General features: G+C 43.0%; 1 protein-coding gene across 4 annotated transcripts in view; it reads right to left on the bottom strand.

The window, feature by feature from the left end:
• The window catches only part of AFF1 (ALF transcription elongation factor 1), a 110,204-nt gene extending 86,719 nt beyond the window's left edge, over positions 1-23,485 (bottom strand). The window contains exons 1-3 of one of the 4 annotated variants that reach the window (XM_069743374.1): positions 23,276-23,468; positions 21,231-21,281; positions 469-592 (exon numbers count right to left, since the gene is read on the bottom strand). In XM_069743374.1, coding sequence (XP_069599475.1) covers positions 469-592; positions 21,231-21,281; positions 23,276-23,292 — 192 coding nt within the window. In that variant the 5' untranslated portion in view covers positions 23,293-23,468. Of the gene's footprint in view, positions 1-468; positions 593-21,230; positions 21,282-23,275 lie in introns of all 4 variants that reach the window. The other 3 variants (XM_069743375.1, XM_069743376.1, XM_069743377.1) reach the window with 3 other exon arrangements.
• Positions 23,486-25,525: the final 2,040 nt, after the last annotated feature.

The raw sequence follows: 25,525 nt of genomic DNA, 5'->3' as shown, positions 1-25,525 counted from the left end.
ACACATTGTACCACAATACAATTTATTATTGTACATCATTAACGCATTGTAAAAAATCTATTTTTTCAACCACAATGATTTATGTATTCACATTTAAAGTTACTATTATACAAAGTGGCAGTATTTAATTGTATGCTCAACAGCTGAAAGGACAGAAAATAAAAAGACCTGTAACTAACTGCAGAACGGAAGCAAACGCTGCAAAGAAATTGCCGACTGACTTCAAGACTTGGTGAGATCTTCCAAACAGCAGCTTTCCCTTATTTTCCTGCTCTCTGGTGCCTTCTCACTAGGCAAGGGAATAACCAATCCTTTTATCTTGCAACTTAAAACTAAACTGCAGCTGCTCTCCTAACAGACTATTGGGAGTAATTTTTGGTTGCTTTCTAGAAATTCAACATCTGTAGAAAGTCAAGTCACAGTCACCACTGTTTGGGGTGAAATTTGTTATCCTGTAGGTAAATATACCTTGTAAGGTTCTGGAAAAAGTGGAGCATTGTCAATGAAAGGGTCTTTTTCTTCAAGAGCTTCCTGACTTCGTCGTTCCCGTTCTCTGATGCGGAGTAAATTCCTCTCTTCATTGTATAAGCTGCTGAGAAAATAAAAATATATATTGTAACCTATTCTATAACGCAAAATATTAAGTACACAGATTATGAATAAAAATATATACACCAGCATATTCACACATGAAAATATATATATATATATATATATATATATATATATATATATATATATATATATATATATATATATATATATATATATATATACATACACACACAAACCTACACATATTTGTGATTTCTCTTAAAACTTTACATACAGTATTTTACATTCTCAACCTACATACAACATTTTTTTTTTTTTCAAAAGACCCAAAGAAAAGCATTATCTAAACATTATAAAGTGTCAGTTCAGTAAAGCTACAGAACTGTCGGTCACACTTTTTTCGCCAGCCCATCTGTTAATCCATGAATACGCAGGTCTTACTGGTTTACAGTCAGCGTGGTTATGCGAGGAGGTGTGAAGATCAGGGAATCCCTCTCCAAGTACAGCATTGCCTCCATGATAGCTTGTCTATTGAAATACAAAAAGGAGCCGGGAAAAGAGCGTAGCTCACTTCAAAATCATTAAAGCAATGTCTCTGGGGAGTTTGATTTTGCAGATTTTCGGCAGCATTAGCTAAATTAGGTTACTTGTAGGTTTTTTTTTTACATGCCCTTTTCTCTCTTTTTGACATCTGCTATTAACTGTACGTATTTGTTACATTTTTCATATCAAACTGGGCACAGGATGAAATAGCAGCTGCAGAGCAGAATAAAACCTTTTTTTGCCTTTGTTGCAGATATGTTAGCAAAGTATTTGGCACATAAGTTATCTAAAGTTAATTCCAAGTGGGTGTTATTAGATACTTTTCACTGGGGCATGTACTTCTCCCTGTACTAGTTGCTATGTAAAAAAAGGCCAACTTGGACTTAAAGGGGGATGTCCAGTCTAGAAAAAAAATACAGCGCACGCACTGTGAGCTGCAAGGATTCGCTGTTGTCGGCGCCGGGAATGGCGGTCAGGTATACAATATGCATAGTCCTGGAAAGACCCGACTAGTGGGCACAGCCTCTCTCAATACAAGTGATGGTGTCTGTCTGGGACTATGCATATCACATACTTCACTGCCGCTCCAGGGGGTTGACAACAGGGAATCCTCACAGATCACAGTGTGGGCGCTGGGAGGATTCACAAGTCTCATTCCACATAGTGACTGCAAGCTTTTTACAAGCTAACTCGTGTACTAATACTTAAGATTGCCAATATCTCTGAAACGGAGGTGAAATTAAAGACAATTTTTTTTTCTTCCACACAGCAGCCACTATTATATTGTGTGACCAGTTCAATATGTAAAATTTTGGTGAAAGGTCCCCTTTAAATTATTATTTTTATTATTATTATTTATTTATATAGCACCATTAATTCCATGGTGCTGTACATGAGGAAGGGTTACATACAGGGTTATAGATATCGTTTACAGTAAACAGGTTTACAGTGACGGACTGGTACAGAGGGGAGAGGACCCTGTCCTTGCGGACTTACATTCTATTTAAATAAAGCTGCATTGTTTTAGTTATTTCCCAGTATATGGCTTTGACAAAACTTTATTAATACAGTCATGTGTGTTTTTTTCCTGCTGACTTTAAAAATCTAATGCAATTCTACAAAAATGTGGACATGAGATTTCTTCAAAATCCCATCCACTTTTTAGCATCAAAACTCTCTATGGGAGCTTAACCTGGTATGTTAGATCCTTAGGGTGCTTGCACATTGTGTTCTGTGTCCCCGTCAGGGCCCTGCATAAAAGGGTCCGGACGTATGTGCCGATAGGGCCATACACTGTAATGGTGAAGGCAAAGCGAACGTACGCTCTGCCGTGCACTTTTTTGGGGAGTCTACACCTACAGGGGGCGGACATTCAGACACAGTAGCACATGAAGTCAAAGGGGCGTCAAAATCGGAGGCAGTCTTCTCTTCTGGACAGCCTACGCCCCATAGCCTGGAAGATCGAAGGTATAAAAGAGGATTTTTTTTTACTAAACATGACCACTTCCAGGAGGCATACAGGTATGAATAATTTCAGCTGTATACAACCTGTATGCCCATAATATTAAATGAAAAAGCTCAAAAGGGTGACAGATTCCCTTTAAGTATAAGATGCAGAATTTTTTCTCTTGGCAGGAAAAACTCTGTGAAAAATAGGGGCAGATTTTTTCCCCACTCGTTAGCACGAGTGAAATCTGCAGCAAAAATGCTGAAAGAATTTAGATTTACATCTGCAAGTCACAAGTGTGCTGTCGAGAACGATTTTTAAGCAACTAGGTGTGGCTAAAACGCTAACAAATGGTTAATGATTGCCATAATGTACAAGACAGGACTTGAATTAATTCAACATAATTCCCTGTGGCTTAACTCTGTGAACTTGCTTGCCATATGATATACTATCACAGTACACACAGCAAAACTCTACATGACATGCATGTTAAAAGAAAAATATAGAAAATCCACAAAAGAAATGGACACCAGGACAGTATCAAGTATAACCAGGCTCATAATGTTCAAAGTTCTGCATCATCACCTAATGGTGCTTATCAAAACCTGCTGCTCTTTTAATATATTACTATCAGAAAAACAGCAGCTGGGTACAGTAAATCTGCAGGGGTTAGATAAGAATATGAGAGAACTTTATCTAAAATATGTATATTCACATAGAGGAAAAATAGTACGTAGCTGTAGTCCTACGACAAACAGAGCAATATCAGATGAACCCCCCCAATATCAGCGTTCTCAGCTGGTGTATGGGGCAATCCAGATTCTACCCCAACAGAAGAGGCCAATGGGTACAATCTCAGACTGCAGACCCTATTGCTCTTGGTGAGATTAGCTGCCACCAGAAGAGTTTAACAGCAGTTGTTTTATATTATTCAGACCACAGCTATAACCTGTTCCGCATGGGGTCCTTTAGAAATTGTATTCAAGGTTTTAAAGGTCAATTAAGCCCCATCAAAGCAAATCTGAAACTAGAGTAATGGGTAAGGTGCCCATGCACCTACACTAGCTGAACATGTCTGCTCGGTTTGGCTGAATGTTTGTTCTGAATGGGGAGAGTGAAGTAACCAGCTGCTATACACCTCAGAAGGCATATTTCTCCAGAGAGAATCAAAGGATCGGGTGTTCATAATCCCAATCCTTCTTTCACCCTGACCAGGAACTCAAGTCATCTGGAAATCGGTGGGCTCTGCTGGCTACTTTAGGGTATGGAAGCACCTTCTGTTTCTTGAATGTACAGAAGTGACCATATTAAATTATTGTCATATAGAATAGTAATGCAGTGATCATACTTTATCCCTCTGTCTCCAATTTTATACAAACAAGCTTATTTATAAGGATTAATGGCATACATTAATGCATATTATTCTATGGATATACTCTCTACTTTTGTTGGATTTCCCATTTGATCTGCTTAAAGGTTTAACCCAATTATACAGTACTTTAGAATTGATTGGGCCCATACTATATACACTTAATCCTGAATACTCTTTTGCCGAGTCATTTTGGTGAAAAAACGCATCCTACAAAGTTGCCGCCGGATGCGTTTTTTTCCCCATAGACTTGTATTACCGACGCATCGCGACGTATGGACACAAGTTCCATACGTCATGCACTGGATGCGTCGTTTTTTGGCAGACCGTTGTAGTGAAAAAACGTTCAAGGGAACTTTTTTTTGTACATCGGGTCCTGCAATTTTAAGGGCGCAGGCGCGGCCGGAACTCCAACCCCTCCTCCCTGGGACTTTACTGTGGGCAGCAGACGCGTTGAAACACTGCATCCGCTGCCCACGTTGCACAGAATTTTCACAACGTTCATCGGTACGTCGCGCCGACGCTTAGCGACGGCCGCGTACCGACGGAAATGTGGAAGAAGCCTAATTAATGATTTGCACCTCAAAAAGTCTGTAAAACAAGGTACAATTCATGTAAAGAAAGGGTGGGAGTCAGAAACCCCTACTGACACATACGTGAAGAATCCTGGATCCCGCCCTGCATTTACTCCATATTTACTTATCACATCACACGCCACTGCTGTGAGTGCTCAAATCTGCCATAAAATCCATGCCAATCCATGCAGATTTGGTCTTTACAGCTGTGGGTTTCAATGTTAAGATCCATTAACCTGGTTTTTTTTTAATGTCTAAGCTCTAGAGTATATGTAGCCCATGATTTTAGTGACTTAGTACAAAACTCAGTAAACATAAAAACGCCTCTATGAACATATTGAAAAATAACTGCTTCATGAATTGAGCTTCTAAAACCATCTCTTACTTTAGCAAATAAAGCTTAGTAGATGTTAACTGAGCACTAAAGTTTTTTTTAATGACATATGGGGAGGAAGAAAAGTTGCATACCGCAAAACATGAGAAGTTTAGAAATTGATATATTTATTTTACTTTTATGACACCATTAATTCCACAACATTTTCATACAAGGGACTTCGCCCCTACACAATTCATACTTGAAACTGGTAAAATCTACAGCGCATTTTATAAAAAGATTTAGTACATATATAGAGGAGGGGGCTTCGCTGCACCCTTGGCATGGCAAGCACTGGTCTGCCCCCTCAATTGACATCCTCAGCACCTCCCATTATGGTAAGTGACAGCGCCCCCTTTGGAGTGTTGCCTTATCTAAATCCCCAGCCCTGCAGGCACTGACACTGCAGGAGTCTAGATCACATGCTGTGTCATTGTCCGCAGGTGTGTGCTCATCCTTCTATAGAGGCTACTCACTGCACACAGGGTCACAAAGCAAGGGGCAGCAAAAGAAGAGAGGAGAACGAGGGGCCGCTACCCACAGGGGAGGGATGAGAACACACTGACACCTTATTGCAGCGCTGAGGATTTTGATTAGGCAGCACTTGAGTGCTTTCAATCAAATTAAGGGGAGATACAGAGGATTGTACAGTGTACTGTAACTTGTGGCCACGCTAAGGGTGCGCCAAAGCCCCCTCATTTATATAATATATATACATATACACACGCAGATATGCCTAGAGATAGACAGATAGATAGTAAATTAGTCAAATCGACTGTATATAGCCCTATATGAATGATCAATATTTCAATTTGCGTTTTGGGGAGGGGGGTGTAAGAGACAGACTCCCTTTAACCACAAGTACAGTGAAATTTGTATTCACGGTTTGCCATCCAAAAATCAGATACTCTAAGCAATCTGAAAAATTCGGATCCTTCTCCATTTTCCATTTACATTACACAGAACACCATGCAGGTTCCCTTCTCTTCCCCATACCAGACAGGAGCTTGCTGACCTGCATGGATGAAGCAGTCATTAGTTAGTCATCCTCAATGTTCCCATGAAGCTTGGTACTGCCATGGCAACCGCTTGGACAGGCTTACATGGACTACAGCTGACTCGTCATTAATCACACGGACTGGTCAAATGGCAGGGGGGAGGGCGCTTGTAATAAATCCCAGACGAAAGGAAGAGATCAGAGACTTCCAATATGGAAATTTCTTCACTTGCATACGGAGACGTGCCATCTATGAAGCAGACATTCAAGCATTCTTTAATTTCAATAGGCACTATGCAATGCTTACACTTTCCCTCTGGAGGCTTTGCAGGGAAACATTGCTAAGGTGTCAGCAATTGGATACCCTGTAATCAACTTACCATTAGGGGGATAACCTTTTTGCTGTATTTCAACTGCAAAACAAATTGCTTAGTAATCAAAATATGTTTGAGAAGTTACGGTATATCTACCCAGGTCATGGTGAAGGCCCACAACAGGGATAGAAAAAGCACATTTTGGATTGCACAGTATTCTCGTTTCTTAAGGGTTGTCATCTTCATTAATGGATACAATTTTAAAAGTGCTTGTAAAAACAAGTATCGTAACTGCAATTTCCTTTTATCAAAAGCCCTCCCCGTTCTTTAGAACAGAGGGATTTTTAAATCTATTGTGCACAGCTCATTGCCTAGGTTACCGGCCACCCTGTAGTCTCAGAGTGGCTGATCACCTAGGCAAGCTCCGTGCTGGATCCGGCCAGCTTCAGTGCCCCTGCATTTAAACACTGCACAGGAAAGCGCTCAGATCAAACCATATGGTTGATTCAAACGTTTCCCATATCTACCAGTTTAGTTTTTAGGCAGTTTTGATAAATCTGTCCATCAGAGCTCAGTCACATTTGGGATATAATTCTAGTATGTTCCAAGTCATTAGAGCTGAAACTCCCAAAATATAGACTTCCATATAACAAAGAGAAAAGCCAACCATACCCATTGATTTTGGCATGATAGGCTAACTATGTGTATGAGGTGTTACGACTCGCCCAAAAACAAATGTTGAAGAAAAGAAGGATCGGACTAGTTGGATTTCAGCAAACTCCCACTCCTACGCTCATCCAACGGCCATTGAAAATATAGAGGCACCAATATCATCTTCTACAGACTCTCCTGTACGCTCCTCTCTGTTTTCAGCAAACATGTATCCCACTTGAAAAGATCTTTATTCCACTTGCTATAATAAAATAACCGGACTTATCCCTCTAACTACTGTAGTCCTATAATCATCTTAAGGTGTTTCCAGACGCGACAGGCTCTCATGTTTCTTCATACCTTCATACATTACTCGATATATGTATATTACTCATGCATGATAATACTCTGTACTTTGTGGATTTTGCATCTCAATCTTTGTATGATTATTAATACCTGTTTTGATTTTAGGTGTTGAAATATTAAGCTGCGTAGGTTCACATTGCGTTAGTGCAGTCCGTTCAATGCATACGGTAAATGGACGGCGCTAATGCAAGTGCCGACTTTGGCACAGTGCTAGCGCAGATGGAGCATCTGCTAGCTCTATCTGCGCTACCAGTGACGGACCCGGAAACGCTGCAGCCCGCATCTCGGGTCCGTCACTCAATGACGGCACATCGCTAGCGCACGCCTATTGTGGGCGTGCGCTAGCGATGCGTTCGACATTGCATTCAATGGCGGCGTTAACGGACTACGTTACACCGCGTTATGCCGCGGTGTAATGTAGTCCGTTTAACGGAGACACTGAACGCAGTGTGAACCCAGCCTAAAAATGTGTATTTCTGATATATATGTTTGCCTGTCTATCCCTATTTTTCCTCCTTATCCCTTTCTCCCCTCTCCGCCTTCCTTTTTCCCCAATTCCCCATGTTTCCCCTTCCCACCCTTTGAAAATTTTTGAATGTTCAATAAAAATTATTGGAAGAGAAAATATAGGAGGCACCATAACTAATGAAAATGTCAGCGACTGGATGTCGGTTATTCAACCTACATTTATTTAAAAATATTTGTGATATTGCCATTAAAAATTTGTGACAAAAATATAAACAATGTTTCTAACCGCTCAATCCAGATACTTGTACAATACTAAAGACTACAAAACACCAGACTAATATCAGCTGAAACCGCCGATAGTTAATGTGGATGGTGGTCTCCCGATGTCGGGGAAGAGAAAGATCTGGAATTTCGGATTTCAAAAGGACGATCCTTCCACTCTCTGGGAGATGAGCTGCTTCCAGAAGAGTCTGGTGACGTCCCCTTCAATGAGGACACAGAAGCACTGAGCTGACTGTTCCTGTGATATGGTTGACTCAGGAGAGAGATATTCGGCCGATCAGCTGAATAATTGTTCGACCAACAGCTATAGTGTATGGAAGGCTTAACAGAAGTCAGTCAGCACAGATGCTCCAAACACAGCAATACGTGGTTAAATAATCATGAAAACACATTATCATCACCATATATAGGTTAACCAACAAATCTACGGTAATCTAAATATACAGACCAATGAAAGCTCAAAACATAAGCTCATAGCATCGAAAACAAGCACAATTTACAAGGCTATGCTTCCCTTCCCTCAAGGACAGGTCTTAATTTAGTAGTGCTGAAATGTAAGCAACAGATGTTCCGAAACACGTTCCCAAGGGTGTGTGTGGGGGGAAATGGGCAATTAAAACAAATATTACAACTAAAATCCGTAGAACCAACATCATGTTAAAAAGGTAAGCAAATACACCCCCATAATATCAACGTGGAGAGCCAACACACGTACTTATGTAGATGTGCACTTACTAATCCTGAGAATCCGACATTTTCACATAAATGAAAAGCAACTTTTCCTACAATGGACTTTTAGCATTTGTTGAAAGAGCGGTTTTCAGTATTTAGGATTAATGGTGCAGTATTTCTCCAGCAATGGAAAGAACATTGAGGGAGGCACACAACTCTATGCATGTCGTTAACAGTACAAGCAATCCAATTGCCTATGGCAGGTCATACACATACACATCATTCCTGTTCGCTCAGCTAAAAATATAAAGTAGGAGGGCCAGGGGTGCAGGGGTTAGCTTGTATCCGATAGGGGATCCCAGACTAAAGAAAATGGGGTCTTGTAAAAATCTACTTGTTTACAAATTAGCAGGTGCTATTTGTTAAGAGGACAGGATGTCCAGGGCGTATTTCAGTCTGTATAAGGACTGCAATGTCTGGAGCCACTGTGCTTCTTCCTCTCCTGAATTTACAGCCTTATGTGTGTCTATAAAGCTGTCAGTTTGAGTCAGGAGACCGGTCAGTCAGGCATTGCAGGCTGTATATGGACCATGAAGTACGCTAATCTGAACAGTCTACGGTATGATGATGTCATCACCATTTTACCGATGACTGATGCCAAATAATAGAAGAATCCACCTTGTTGGGTTTCCAGAAAAATCAATCCTGTTATTCTTAAGTGGGATTGTCCAATTTTTTTCCCCCGAACAAAGACGACCCAGGAAAACATACTCAGAAGGGAGGTAAGAACATTTCTAAAACAATCCACAGTGAGGAGATTGGAACAAAACAAAATCCTCTAAACTGCATGCTCGCAAACGCCAGAAGCCTGACAAACAAGATGGAAGAACTAGAAGCAGAAATATCTACAGGTAACTTTGACATAGTGGGAATAACCGAGACATGGTTAGATGAAAGCTATGACTGGGCAGTTAACTTACAGGGTTACAGTCTGTTTAGAAAGGATCGTAAAAATCGGAGAGGAGGAGGGGTTTGTCTCTATGTAAAGTCTTGTCTAAAGTCCACTTTAAGGGAGGATATTAGCGAAGGGAATGAGGATGTCGAGTCCATATGGGTTGAAATTCATGGAGGGAAAAATGGTAACAAAATTCTCATTGGGGTCTGCTACAAACCCCCAAATATAACAGAAAGCATGGAAAGTCTACTTCTAAAGCAGATAGATGAAGCTGCAACCCATAATGAGGTCCTGGTTATGGGGGACTTTAACTACCCGGATATTAACTGGGAAACAGAAACCTGTGAAACCCATAAAGGCAACAGGTTTCTGCTAATAACCAAGAAAAATTACCTTTCACAATTGGTGCAGAATCCAACCAGAGGAGCAGCACTTTTAGACCTAATACTATCTAATAGACCTGACAGAATAACAAATCTGCAGGTGGTTGGGCATTTAGGAAATAGCGACCACAATATTGTGCAGTTTCACCTGTCTTTCACTAGGGGGACTTGTCAGGGAGTCACAAAAACATTGAACTTTAGGAAGGCAAAGTTTGAACAGCTTAGAGATGCCCTTAATCTGGTAGACTGGGACAATATCCTCAGAAATGAGAATACAGATAATAAATGGGAAATGTTTAAGAACATCCTAAATAGGCAGTGTAAGCGGTTTATACCTTGTGGGAATAAAAGGACTAGAAATAGGAAAAACCCAATGTGGCTAAACAAAGTAGTAAGACAGGCAATTAACAGTAAAAAGAAAGCATTTGCACTACTAAAGCAGGATGGCACCATTGAAGCTCTAAAAAACTATAGGGAGAAAAATACTTTATCTAAAAAACTAATTAAAGCTGCCAAAAAGGAAACAGAGAAGCACATTGCTAAGGAGAGTAAAACTAATCCCAAACTGTTCTTCAACTATATCAATAGTAAAAGAATAAAAACTGAAAATGTAGGCCCCTTAAAAAATAGTGAGGAAAGAATGGTTGTAGATGACGAGGAAAAAGCTAACATATTAAACACCTTCTTCTCCACGGTATTCACAGTGGAAAATGAAATGCTAGGTGAAATCCCAAGAAACAATGAAAACCCTATATTAAGGGTCACCAATCTAACCCAAGAAGAGGTGCGAAACCGGCTAAATAAGATTAAAATAGATAAATCTCCGGGTCCGGATGGCATACACCCACGAGTACTAAGAGAACTAAGTAATGTAATAGATAAACCATTATTTCTCATTTTTAGTGACTCTATAGCGACAGGGTCTGTTCCGCAGGACTGGCGCATAGCAAATGTGGTGCCAATATTCAAAAAGGGCTCTAAAAGTGAACCTGGAAATTATAGGCCAGTAAGTCTAACCTCTATTGTTGGTAAAATATTTGAAGGGTTTCTGAGGGATGTTATTCTGGATTATCTCAATGAGAATAACTGTTTAACTCCATATCAGCATGGGTTTATGAGAAATCGCTCCTGTCAAACCAATCTAATCAGTTTTTATGAAGAGGTAAGCTATAGACTGGACCACGGTGAGTCATTGGACGTGGTATATCTCGAGTTTTCCAAAGCGTTTGATACCGTGCCGCACAAGAGGTTGGTACACAAAATGAGAATGCTTGGTCTGGGGGAAAATGTGTGTAAATGGGTTAGTAACTGGCTTAGTGATAGAAAGCAGAGGGTGGTTATAAATGGTATAGTCTCTAACTGGGTCGCTGTGACCAGTGGGGTACCGCAGGGGTCAGTATTGGGACCTGTTCTCTTCAACATATTCATTAATGATCTGGTAGAAGGTTTACACAGTAAAATATCGATATTTGCAGATGATACAAAACTATGTAAAGCAGTTAATACAAGAGAAGATAGTATTCTGCTACAGATGGATCTGGATAAGTTGGAAACTTGGGCTGAAAGGTGGCAGATGAGGTTTAACAATGATAAATGTAAGGTTATACACATGGGAAGAGGGAATCAATATCACCATTACACACTGAACGGGAAACCACTGGGTAAATCTGACAGGGAGAAGGACTTGGGGATCCTAGTTAATGATAAACTTACCTGGAGCAGCCAGTGCCAGGCAGCAGCTGCCAAGGCAAACAGGATCATGGGGTGCATTAAAAGAGGTCTGGATACACATGATGAGAGCATTATACTGCCTCTGTACAAATCCCTAGTTAGACCGCACATGGAGTACTGTGTCCAGTTTTGGGCACCGGTGCTCAGGAAGGATATAATGGAACTAGAGAGAGTACAAAGGAGGGCAACAAAATTAATAAAGGGGATGGGAGAACTACAATACCCAGATAGATTAGCGAAATTAGGATTATTTAGTCTAGAAAAAAGACGACTGAGGGGCGATCTAATAACCATGTATAAGTATATAAGGGGACAATACAAATATCTCGCTGAGGATCTGTTTATACCAAGGAAGGTGACGGGCACAAGGGGGCATTCTTTGCGTCTGGAGGAGAGAAGGTTTTTCCACCAACATAGAAGAGGATTCTTTACTGTTAGGGCAGTGAGAATCTGGAATTGCTTGCCTGAGGAGGTGGTGATGGCGAACTCAGTCGAGGGGTTCAAGAGAGGCCTGGATGTCTTCCTGGAGCAGAACAATATTGTATCATACAATTATTAGGTTCTGTAGAAGGACCTAGATCTGGGGATTTATTATGATGGAATATAGGCTGAACTGGATGGACAAATGTCTTTTTTCGGCCTTACTAACTATGTTACTATGTTACTTTAATGCACGAAAATTGTGGCAAAAAAATAAAAAAAATTGCAGTTGGGTTTCATTAAAAATATTGCACCATTTGCATCTTGCAGCCGCTGTATTACATGGTCTATGGCTGGCTGCATACCGGTAATTCATTTTTACCAGACGTGAGGATGACATGGTTTTGTGGCACTTACTATTATACAAGTAGACAGATTCTTCAGCAGCAGGAGAACCGGTCATACCCATATAATGTAAGTGCCACGTAAACATGTCCCCAACACATCGATAAAATAAAGATAATTTGGCCAGCCTCGATAACACAATAGACCACAGGATACATCAGCTATAGGAGGCAAACTGTAAAAAAATTATTTTTAGTCAGTCATTTAAGAAAAAAGTCCCCCAAAAATGTGGACAAATTCTAGTATAACAATTTGTTATAATTTATTTCATAGATCAATAGTATACGTAAAAATAAGCAACTTTGTGATATATCTTAGGCTAGGTTCACATTGCGTTAATGGGTTAACGCTAACGGACTGCATTGCACGGCGAAAATGTCACAATTAACACCGTGCAATGGGTCCGTTAGCGCACCCATTGGCACCAATGTGATTTCTGCCTGTAGCGCATCGCAGCGTCCGAGGTCCGTCCCTCGCTAGCGCAGATCGGGGATCTGCTCTAGCGAGGAGGGCGAATGCGGCCCCAAAACAAACATTGCATTAGCGCAATCCGCTAGCGCTATGTGCTTAACGGATTGCCCCAACGCAATGTGAACCTAGCCTTAGGAATATTAGAGGAATTTGCGTCCATCAAAGAACTGATCAGTGATTACCAAAATTCTCAATTCTGAGGTAAAATCTGTATTCAGTGAAGACTTTCCCATTACGGAGATAGAAGATGGCAGCTGCTAGGTCTATTTTTATAGGGGGAGGAGCTCTGCCTCTAGCTCTTCCTCACAAGTCCATGATTTATATTTGATGACTAGGAGCAACCCCTCCTTTGTGTCTCCAAGAAGCTGGCTCAGAGTCACCATATTGATGCTGGGGACAGAGTAGAGCCCTGATCCACACAAGACAGGATGAACCAGAACTGCCAAGTGCAGAACTGGGTGCAGTGGCGTGCACCTGTAATCCCAGCTCATTTGGGAGGCTTGTGGTATTGAATTACTTGCACTTCGCAAATTAAAGCAAACACTAAAGAGACACATAAAAATATAAAACTGTTTCCATAGTAACTGACGTCTCCTATCTCAGTAATGAGAACGTCTTTACTGAATAGATTTTACCTCAGAACTGCGGTCTGATAATGACTGATCAATCTTGTCAGAGAAAGAAGCAGATTTCTCTGATGATATATTACACTGTTGCTTATGTTCATGTGTACTATTGATATATGAAGGTAAAATTAAACAACAGTAACGCTTTAAAAAGGTAAATAAAGTTTCCCCTCTCGCTGTTGATAAAATATTGGCATGTTTGGGGGAGTGTAAGAATATCTACTAGCTCAACACCTACAAAGGAGGCAGTGAGTAAAGAGAAACGGACATTGAGTAAAGAGAAATTGACATCAGAAAATTGACTATTCAGCTAATCCAGGGGTGGGGAACCTCAGGCCCAGGGCCATTTACGGCCCTCAATGACCTTTTATCAGTGTATATACCTCCGCTATGCTGTACTGCTGCCCCAATAACTCAGGGTAATGGTTTTCCAGTCATGGAAGCAATTTTTTCCTTTATAACTATAGCTACAGTTGTGCTCAAAAGTTTACATACCCCGGCAGAATTTTTACTTTCTTGGCCTTTAAGCGAATATGAATGATAACACGAAAACTTTTTCTCCACTCATGATTAGTGGTTGGGTGAAGCCATTTATTGTCAAACTACTGTGGTTTCTCTTTTTAAAATCATAATGACAACCCAAAACATCCAAATGAGCAAAAATTCTGCCGGGTATGTAAACTTTTGAGCACAAATCTACATACTGTACAATAATCAATTTCAAGTTTTTCTATGAACAGTAGCATTTGTAACCTACTCATTCCAATACTACAGCTGCTTCTGAACAATGATCCATCATGTGTCGATGTAAATCACTGAAAGCCATGCCTATGTAGGACTTTTGCCAGTCCAATCATTCAACGAGCGAACCATTACACACTTTTCAAAAGATGAATGAGAATATTTTGCCCTCCTAAACGATTTGATGCATGATCAGCGAGCATTTTTTGGACATATTCAGCCACTCAACCATCATGAATGATGGGTTGTTACGTTAGAGTCTAAAGAATTATCGAAAATTATAAGTTGCCCTAAAGCACCACTCCAGCTGGGTAGGGGGGGGGGGGGGGGATTAACCTAAGGTCCATGAACTTACAATTATAGTCACAATCCGCTGACTTCCTGGCATCGCGCTAGTACCATCTTGTGACCGTAACCTTATGAGTATCTCTATGCATACACACACACACAGTACAGACCAAAAGTTTGGACACACCTCATTTAAGATTTTTCTGTATTTTCATGACTATGAAAATTATACATTCACATTGAAGGCATCAAAACTATGAATTAACACATGTGGAGTTATATACTTAACAAAAAAGTGTGAAACAACTGAAAATATGTCTTATATTCTAGGTTCTTCAAAGTAGTTACCTTTTGCTTTGATGACTGCTTTGCACACTCTTGGCATGCTCTTGATGAGCTTCAAGAGGTAGTCACCGGGAATGGTTTTCACTTCACAGGTGTGCCCTGTCAGGTTTAATAAATGGGATTTCTTGCCTTATAAATGGTGTTGGGACCATCAGTTGTGTTGTGCAGAAATACACAGCTGATAGTCCTATTGAATAGACTGTTAGAATTTGTATTATGGCAAGAAAAAAAAGCAAAGACAAACGAGAGGCCATCATTACTTTAAGAAATGAAGGTCAGTCTGAAAAATTGGGCAAACTTTGAAAGTGTCACCAAGTGCAGTGGCAAAAACCATCAAGCGCTACAAAGAAACTGGTCCACATGAGGACCGCCCCAGGAAAGGAAGACAAAGAGTCACCTCTGCTTCTGAGGATAAGTTTAACAGAGTCACCAGCCTCAGAAATTGCTGGTTAACAGCAGCTCAGATTAGAGACCAGGTTAATGCCACACAGAGTTCTAGCAGCAGACACATCTCTACAACAACTGTAAGGGCTCTTTTCCATTTGCGAGAAACACATCCGTGTCTCGCATCTGAAAACCAAGCTCTGGCGCTGGCACTCCAGAGCAGAGCGTGCGGCCGCATAGCAACACTTGGAGCTGCACGTTCCGCTCCAAAGTGGCGGTGCCAGAGCTTGGTTTTCACATGCGAGACACGGACGTGTTTCTCGCAAATGGAAAAGAACCCTTAAGAGGAGACTTTGTGCAGCAGGCCTTCATGGTAAAATAGCTGCTAGGAAACAACTGCTAAGGACAGGCAACAAGCAGAAGAGACTTGTTTGGGCTAAAGAACACAAGGAATGGAAATCAGACCAGTGGAAATCTGTGCTTTGGTCTGATGAGTCCAAATTTGAGATCTTTGGTTCCAACTACCGTGTCTTTGTGCGACACAGAAAAGGTGAATGGATGGACTCTACATGCCTGGTTCCCACCATGAAGCATGGAGGAGGAGGTGGTGTGATGGTGTGGGAGTGCTTTGCTGGTGACACTGTTGGGGATTTATTAAAAATTGAAGGCATACTGAACCAGAAGGGTGCTACGCCAGATGACCTGGCCTCCACAGTCACCAGACCTGAGATGGTTTGGGGTGAGCTGGACCGCAAAGTGAAGGCAAAAGGGCCAACAAGTGCTAAGCATCTCTGGGAACTCTTTCAAGATTGTTGGAAGACCATTCTCAGTGACTACCTCTTGGAGCTCATCAAGAGAATGCCAAGAGTGTGCAAAGCAGTCATCAAAGCAAAAGGTAAGGTGGCTACTTTGAAGAACCTGGAATATAAGACATAACAGTCATGAAAATACAGAAAAATCTTTACATAAGAAGGCGTGTCCAAACTTTTGGTATGTACTGATAGATTATAATTTATCTCCTTTAAATAGATGACCACTCATCTATATTATCAGTAGAGCTTATACACTGTCATATTTGATCGTATATATTTAGGAATCTATAATGGGTATATACATTTACACTTATACTGTGATCAGCTGAACGTTGAGCCACGGAACATCAAATTGTCAAAGTGTTTTTATTTCTATACGTTTTATGTTGTTTGTATATCACTTGTGTGTTATAACAGATATTAATGAGCTACGCTAATTAGTGCACTGGTGTGTTCAACAACATAAAAAAGGTCACTTCCCAAAACTTGGCATCATGATTAATGGTGCGCAGACATCTGAAACGCATCGATGTGGGCCATGTGAATTTGTATCTCTGACTGTGTATGTCCTCCGAATTGCTTATGTAAATCTGGAGCTGGAGTCTTTGCATTTTCCAAGCCTTGAGAAGGCGCTTCTGGGCTCCAAACACCCTCAAGATCCAATCGCAGTGAGCTGGATTTTATTTCATCTTTTGCACTTCTCTCCAACCTGCTGAGGACAGAGCAAAGTATTGCAGTGCGCATGCGCCAAGAAAGGTCAAAAGAGCTCTGCCACATGTGCACCAAAGTTCTTTGCTCTTTCCAGGGCAGAGAGAAGCACAAAGGGGAACATTGTGGATGGTGGACGCGTCACCCACAGAAGGAGGATGGCATCGCAAGAAGAGAAGAACCATCTGACCAAAACCAGCAATGCCCATCGGATCGGACCAGGCCACAGGTGAGTATAATAAAAGGTTTTTTGCCTTCCAGGGTGAATTGGAGGCATATGTGCAGCATTATAGAATGCAGTCACATGGGGCTGAAAGGTGGTAGCCGTATATTATATCTGGTAACAGGTTCCCTTTAAGCATTTATTGCCAGCCTGGCCAGTTCTTCAATAAGACAGTATAGTTTAGGCCTTCCATAAAGATGTTGTTACACATTGATCACTAAATGAGGCAATAAACTCTAGGCTTTGAGCGGTTGGATTTGGTAAAGATGTTTGCTTATACTTCATCTACTATACAATATTATACTATGCAATATTATCCACATAACCATGAACCAACATGTGTGGCTACTGTTGGTTTGTGTATTTAGTTCAATGAAGGCTTATCTCCTGAACCAACAACTTGCAGTATTTTGGCAGTGAATCAGCATAACCCAGGCTTTGCGTCAAAGCCCAAGGGAAGATTGTGATAGACAATGTACAGCAGCTGTTACTGTCCCAAAATCACGTGATGTTAACAAGTATGCAAAGTCCAGTTTAGGGGTTCTTTTTGCCATGTTTTTTATTTTAGCAAAGTCTGCATTCAGCAGCAGTTTTCAACTAGTTAAAGAACTGTAATTTTCCACGTCGTGGCTAAATTCATTGGTACTTTTAGTGAAAAGTGATGTATGCAAAATCAGACTTATGTCGACTGTACAGTGTGATCTACCTCTCGCAAAACATAAAAAAACAACCCAACTAGCGAATAGCCAGTGTGAATGGAGCACTGGACCAGCATACACGATACTGCGCCACGTAGATAGCCAGGTACACAGCTGTGACGTCTCCAGCAGTCACAGACCGTGAATGAAACGCATGCTCCACCAGTGCGCTTTTCTGTTCATTGCTCTGTTGATCGTTATTGTCCCAGTGGTCAGACCAACATCACGGTTAGAGATGTTTATAAACAGTAGTGTTGACTAAAAAATTTTCATTGTGAGCCGATATCAAACTGGTTTTGGATCTCTGCAAATATTAGCTTAGCCATTAGCGAGTTCTAATATGGTAGTACCATGTACCGCTATCGTTGAAAAAAATCACAGCGCCTCATGCTGGATACATTTGGCACAACTTTAGAAGCATCCGTTTTAGTGATGAGCTTGTGTGCTCATTACTAGAGTTTTCCGAGCATGCTCGGGTGATTTTCGAGTATCTTGGGCGTGCTCGTAGATTATGTTTGTGTCCCCCGCAGCTGCATGATTTGCAGAGGCTAGACAGCCTGAATATATGTGGGGATTCCCTAACAAGCAGGCAACCCCTGCATGTGTTCAGGTTGTCTAACAGCTGCAAATCATGCAGCTGCGGGGACACAAAACAATCTACAAGCACACCCAAAATATTCGGAGATTACCCGAGCATGCTCAGTAAACTCGAGTAACGAGCACACTCGCACATCACTAAGCGGTTTGCTTTCAAAACAATTTCTATGCAAAAATTGTGGCACCAGTTGATGGATCTTGAGCCACACCCCTTTCTACAGATAAACACCCATTTGTCTGATAAGCCATATCCCATTTTGGGTGACCCACAGTGTTTTTCACATATAAACTTCTAAAATGAAGCAATCTTGTCAAATTTTGACATGTTATGACAATGTCTAGACTAGATGACTTTTCCCTTCACATGGTTATCTAGCTGCAGATGTGTTTTTCGGGTCTGAGTTAGGCTACTCACCAAAAATGCTAAACATTAGACCCTGTAATAAACTAAAGCCGCAAACTAAATCATAGCTATAAATGCAAGGACGTCTGCCAAGGTTTTGCAACAGGAAGTCCTTGTGGTTTGCAGTTTGGGTACAAAACTTACAAATTTGGCTACTATATTTCTGACCATAGGCAGGAGTACAAGATAGAGAACCTCTTAAATTTAGATTCAAAAAAGTGTATCCTTTTACATTTTTCAATTGAGTTTAACCCCTCCATGTCAGTGTTGCACTTTTTTTATGTTATTGTGTCACTTCTGAATACATAACTATTTCAGTCTCATTCATGATGAGGGATGGTTTTCCTGGGGTACACAAACTTAACTTTATGTGACAGTATAGACAAAACAGCAATTCTGCTTTATTTTTGTACTTTCAAATTTAATACTCCGGCTCAATGGAAAAATATGTCTCAAACACGTGGAGTGTGGGGGGTTGAATTATGGCTCGCATGCGTGGAGTGTGGGGGCTGAATTATAGCTCGCATGCGTGGAGTGTTGGGGGCTGAATTATAGCTCGCATGTGTGGAGGAATGAATTATAGCTCGCAAGCGTGGAGTGTGGGGGCTGAATTATAGCGCGCGTGCGTGGAGTGTGGGGGGCTGAATTATAGCGCGCGTGCGTGGAGTGTGGGGGGGCTGAATTATAGCTCGCGTGCGTGGAGTCGTGAGGGGGCTGAATTATAGCTCGCGTGGGTGGAGTGTGAGGGGCTGAATTATAGCTCACGTGCGTGGAGTGTGAGGGGCTGAATTATAGCTCGCGTGCGTGGAGTGTGAGGGGATAATTTATAGCTCGCATGCGTGGAGTGTGGGGGGCTGAATTATAGCTCGCGTGCGTGGAGTGTGAGGGGCTGAATTATAGCTCACGTGCGTGGAGTGTGAGGGGCTGAATTATAGCTCGCGTGCGTGGAGTGTGAGGGGCTGAATTATAGCGCATGCGTGGAGTGTGGGGGGATAATTTATAGCTCGCATGCGTGGAGTGTGGGGGGCTGAATTATAGCACGCATGCGTAGAGTGGGGTGCTGCATTATAGCACGCGTGTGTGGAGTGGGGTGCTGAATTATAGAGCAGGTGCATGGAGAGGGGGGCTGAACTATAGCGTAAGGGGATCCCACATTGGGCAGATAAGTCACCCAATATTTATGGATTAGAGACTTTCACATACAAGCTCATGCCATTTCTCTACAGACGGACATTTTACGCTGCTTAGACATTTAAAATGAATCCGCAGAATACAAGTAACTGAAGAAATATTTCTGACCAAGTCTGTACACATTAGTTAGAACCTTTTATTAGGACACATTTAAAACATATGGAAATATATAATAAAATATATATTTCTAAATCGACCACAGCCAAAAAAATAAGAATATGAAGACAAGATTGCATTTCATAGAAATATTTTAACGCTTGTCCCAAGGCAATCTCTGTCTGTGCCATAATAGAATATATGACCTTTAGAGGGGGCAATTCCCCTATTCTGGACCACATCTATTAGCCCAAACGATCAGAGAACACTAGGAGTAACTCGTTCTTTGGGTCTCAGTGCGACCATGAAGTAAGGACTTCATTTCTGACCAAATACTGAGAGGTTGCAGCTAATCAGAATCCACTGATTGGCTGCAGCAGTCATGTAAGGCTACGTTCACACTAGCGTTGTGCGCCGCTGTGTCGGCGACGCAACGCACAACGCACGCAAAAACGCGGCAAAACGCACGCAAAAACGCTGCGTTTTGCGACGCATGCGTCGTTTTTTGCCGAAAATCGGACGCAAGAAAAATGCAACTTGTTGCGTTTTCTTGGTCCGACGTTTGCGGCAAAAAAGACGCATGCGTCGCACAACGCAACAAACAAAAACGCATGCGTCCCCCATGTTAAATATAGGGGCGCATGACGCGTGCGTCGCCCGACGCTAACCCGACGCACACTAGCATAACGCTAGTGTGAACGTTACCTCACTGCCGGGAGACCAGAGCCATTACAGAAGACAAGTAAGCATTTTTATTTCGGGGGGTATTTTGCAGACTGCTGCCATCAAGGAGCTGCCCAGTAGTAGACAAATGCTCAGAATGATTATGTGAGACAGACGTTTTACTGATGGTTTAAAGAAAATGTATCAGAAAATGACCTGTTTAAGATATGTTTTTATATTAAATGTATTTCTTTTAAATATTTGGGATTTTTACATATCAAAATCGGTATTAAAAATGTAAAATAGTACTCTTGCTACTTTCACCCTGCCCACTGGGACTTTTTTAGATTTTAATATATAGTTTCGGGAATCAATACATGCACGTAGCTACAATAGTCAGATCCCAAACCCCATTTTTTGTATTGAAGCACCTAATAAGCTTGTACAAAGTGTTAGATACTGTGTTATAAGCTGTTACCTGTCACTGTAATCCTGCCTCTGATGCCGAGGAGCCTGCTGAAAACTCTTCCTGAAAGGACAAAGCATGTGTCTAAAATAGCCCCAGTAGTAACTGAAATTTGCACAATTGTTATTTTTTCTTAATAAAGATCTTGATATGAAAAAAAAGACAAAAACATTAAAGACACGTAACACAAAAACCTGTTTTATACAATAGGTCATTTTCTGATGAGAGGTGCTTTTCACAGGGAAGCAGTCATCAGGATTTTACTCCCCAAACTAATGGCATCTATATAAGGTGATTCACAAGGGATCTGTCACCAGGTTTTTGCCACCCAATTTGAGAGCACCAAAACGTAGGGACAGAGACTTCCAGTGATGTGTCACTCACTGGGCTATATAGTGTCTAGTTTTATCAGCAGGAGATTATCACTAGAGGACTAGTAGACCTGCAGGTAGTCAAGCATATTCATAAGCTCTGTATAATACCACTGATTGACAGAAAGCTACCAGTGGTGTGCAGGGTTACACAGAGATCAATATTCAGAGAACTGAAGCAGATAAAACGGATTTTAGCAAAATGACAGCATGCAGCCCAGCAAGTGATACATCGCTGGAATAAGGGTCTCTGATATGGGATAACAAAAATATGGTGGGAGATTCTCCAATGCTGATTACATCCTTACATTGTGAAAAGCTGTTTTGCTCTTTTACGCCATGTCTACACATTCAATATTTTTACATCAGTACTTCTAAGCCCAGGAGTGGGTGATATATGCAGATTGTTCCACTCCTGGTTTTGGCTTACATATACTGATGGAAAAAACCACACCAAATACTGAACATGTGAACATGGCCTTAGGGAGATCCATGGTAGAAACTATATTATATGCTAATGAGTTGCAAGTGTGGTGGGCAGCACTCCTGGCCCTCTCCCTTCAGAGACTGCACAGCCCACCTCATTAGCACACAATCTCTGAACCAGGCTCAACAGCTGAAAGCAGCTTGTAACCATCCCATGAAAAAAAATCTGCAAATCAATGGAAGATATATATATGAACACCCTAGCTATAAATGCAATCTATGCGGAATCTGGCATTAGTAAGCCAAAAGTTCCAAGGCTGGGCCCCAATGTAGCATAAACGCTGCCTTTCTTTCTACTGCATTTAACTGTCCAAGCAAATCAGCTGTGATCTTATGAAAATTCACACCTGCTGTGAGTCCAAATAGGCTGCTGATCTGTCAGCTTTTAGGGGTGGTTTTTTGTTTGTTTTTTTACACTATAGGCTTCCATGGGAGGATAAAAAAATGCATGTAAAAAGGGAAAGTACACAAAGAAGTACGAAAAAAAAGATGCTAATTTTTTTTTTTTTTTTTTTTAAACGCGGCATCTAAGCTTTTCTGTAGTCAAAAAAATAAAGTGCTTCAAATCTGCAATAATCAGTGAAGATTGTTATTGCATATTTTGAAGGCAGAATTTACGCTACGTGTGAATGCCTGTCGGATAGGCCCAATCTACGTGCCTTGGCCACGGTAATCGCCATCTGTCTAACTTTTCTGGTAGCCTCAAGTGGCCATTAAAGTTTCTAGGTCACTGGATGGGGGGAGGGGAGGTCACCAGTGACTTTAGGAAGAGGCTGAGAGCTGCAGGCTCTATAAAAGGCAGCGAATAGGTAACTGCTGGGTCAGCAAAGCCCGCACTCCCCACAGCCTGGAAACAGGGAGTCAGGAGGAGCAGTGACTGACCGGCCAGCTGCCCAGCGCCATGAAAGCCCCGCTGCCAGGACCACCTCCCTATAGCTACACTGGGACATGGCAGGACCCTGCAGCAATATGGCAGCCACCGAGGATGGTGGGGAGGGGAGGGCTGGCTTTTCACTTCACCCCGATACAAAGAGTTAACTGGCTGCTCACCGACACCCCCAGAATAATTAACCCCTCAGAGAGCCACCTGTTGCTGCACAGGCACACACTTGTCAGACGTCACATGCACAGCACGGGATAACGGCGCACATATCGGTATATAATAAATAATAAATAACGCTCCTCATTGGAGCCCCATACCTGGACTGGGCAGCCATGGCGACGTGTCTTACAGCAGGCGTCCCGCGTCCATGAGGTGTCGTGTGTCCGTCCCCGGCTCCAGGTGCTGTGGTGCCGCTCGCACTGCTCCTCCGGTCAGTCACATATTGGAGCGGTAGCTGCGCTGCCCCAGTCTCTGTAGACTTGCACGTCTTTCCCTGCGGCGGCACTCGTCCCCCCTGAGCCACGCCCACCAAACGCTATTCGACACGCCCACACGAGAGGGGGCGCGGTTACACGACAATGGCGGAGTCTGCTCTGGTCTCTGGGATAAACCACTTCTATATTCGCGAGGTGTCTGAAAGAGGAAGAGCGGGAGGAATGGTGTGAGACTGAGGCCAGGGAAGTGGAGGCTTCTTTAATTCAGAACTTGGAAGGGCTGCGTAGCGGGTGTCTCTAGTGTACTGAAGGGTCGTCAATAGAGCCAGGAGGCGATTGGATAGGTTAGATGAGGAGGGGCGGATACAAAACGCTAAACTGACCAATGGCGGAGGAGCATCGCTCACAGCTGGAGGGAGAGGGCGTATCCCCATGGGTTGGGAAATGTTCCTCAGAGCCAGGAGAGCAGTGGCGGTGTGTCCTGTGGGCGTGCTCACTGCTGCACGGTGTAACCTGTCCTACACTAGCGGTGTGTCCTGTGGGCGTGCTCACTGCTGCACGGTGTAACCTGTCCTACACTAGCGGTGTGTCCTATGGGCGTGCTCACTGCTGCGCGGTGTAGCCTGTCCTACACTAGCGGTGTGTCCTGTGGGCGTGCTCACTGCTGCACGGTGTAACCTGTCCTACACTAGCGGTGTGTCCTATGGGCGTGCTCACTGCTGCACGGTGTAGCCTGTCCTACACTAGCGGTGTGTCCTATGGGCGTGCTCACTGCTGCACGGTGTAACCTGTCCTACACTAGCGGTGTGTCCTGTGGGCGTGCTCACTGCTGCACGGTGTAACCTGTCCTACACTAGCGGTGTGTCCTATGGGCGTGCTCACTGCTGCACGGTGTAGCCTGTCCTACACTAGCGGTGTGTCCTATGGGCGTGCTCACTGCTGCACGGTGTAACCTGTCCTACACTAGCGGTGTGTCCTGTGGGCGTGCTCACTGCTGCACGGTGTAACCTGTCCTACACTAGCGGTGTGTCCTATGGGCGTGCTCACTGCTGCACGGTGTAGCCTGTCCTACACTAGCGGTGTGTCCTGTGGGTGTGCTCACTGCTGCACGGTGTAACCTGTCCTACACTAGCGGTGTGTCCTATGGACGTGCTCACTGCTGCACGGTGTAACCTGTCCTACACTAGCGGTGTGTCCTATGGGCGTGCTCACTGCTGCACGATGTAACATGTCCTACACTAGCGGTGTGTCCTGTGGGCGTGCTCACTGCTGCACGGTGTAACCTGTCCTACACTAGCGGTGTGTCCTATGGGCGTGCTCACTGCTGCACGGTGTAGCCTGTCCTACACTAGCGGTGTGTCCTATGGGCGTGCTCACTGCTGCACGGTGTAGCCTGTCCTACACTAGCGGTGTGTCCTATGGGCGTGCTCACTGCTGCACGGTGTAACCTGTCCTACACTAGCGGTGTGTCCTATGGGCGTGCTCACTGCTGCACGGTGTAACCTGTCCTACACTAGCGGTGTGTCCTATGGGCGTGCTCACTGCTGCACGGTGTAACCTGTCCTACACTAGCGGTGTGTCCTATGGGCGTGCTCACTGCTGCACGGTGTAACCTGTCCTACACTAGCGGTGTGTCCTGTGGGCGTACTCACTGCTGCACGGTGTAACATGTCCTACACTAGCGGTGTGTCCTATGGGCGTGCTCACTGCTGCACGGTGTAACATGTCCTACACTAGCGGTGTGTCCTATGGGCGTGCTCACTGCTGCACGGTGTAACCTGTCCTACACTAGCGGTGTGTCCTATGGGCGTGCTCACTGCTGCACGTTGTAACCTGTCCTACACTAGCGGTGTGTCCTATAGGCGGGCTCACTGCTGCACGGTGTAACCTGTCCTACACTAGCGGTGTGTCCTGTGGGCGTACTCACTGCTGCACGGTGTAACATGTCCTACACTAGCGGTGTGTCCTATGGGCGTGCTCACTGCTGCACGGTGTAACCTGTCCTACACTAGCGGTGTGTCCTGTGGGTGTGCTCACTGCTGCACGGTGTAACCTGTCCTACACTAGCGGTGTGTCCTATGGACGTGCTCACTGCTGCACGGTGTAACCTGTCCTACACTAGCGGTGTGTCCT

The sequence above is a fragment of the Ranitomeya imitator genome, chromosome 1 (genome assembly GCF_032444005.1).
Source record: "Ranitomeya imitator isolate aRanImi1 chromosome 1, aRanImi1.pri, whole genome shotgun sequence".
In the NCBI taxonomy this organism is placed as follows: Eukaryota; Metazoa; Chordata; class Amphibia; order Anura; family Dendrobatidae; genus Ranitomeya; species Ranitomeya imitator.
This window is presented reverse-complemented; position numbering and strand designations above follow the sequence as displayed.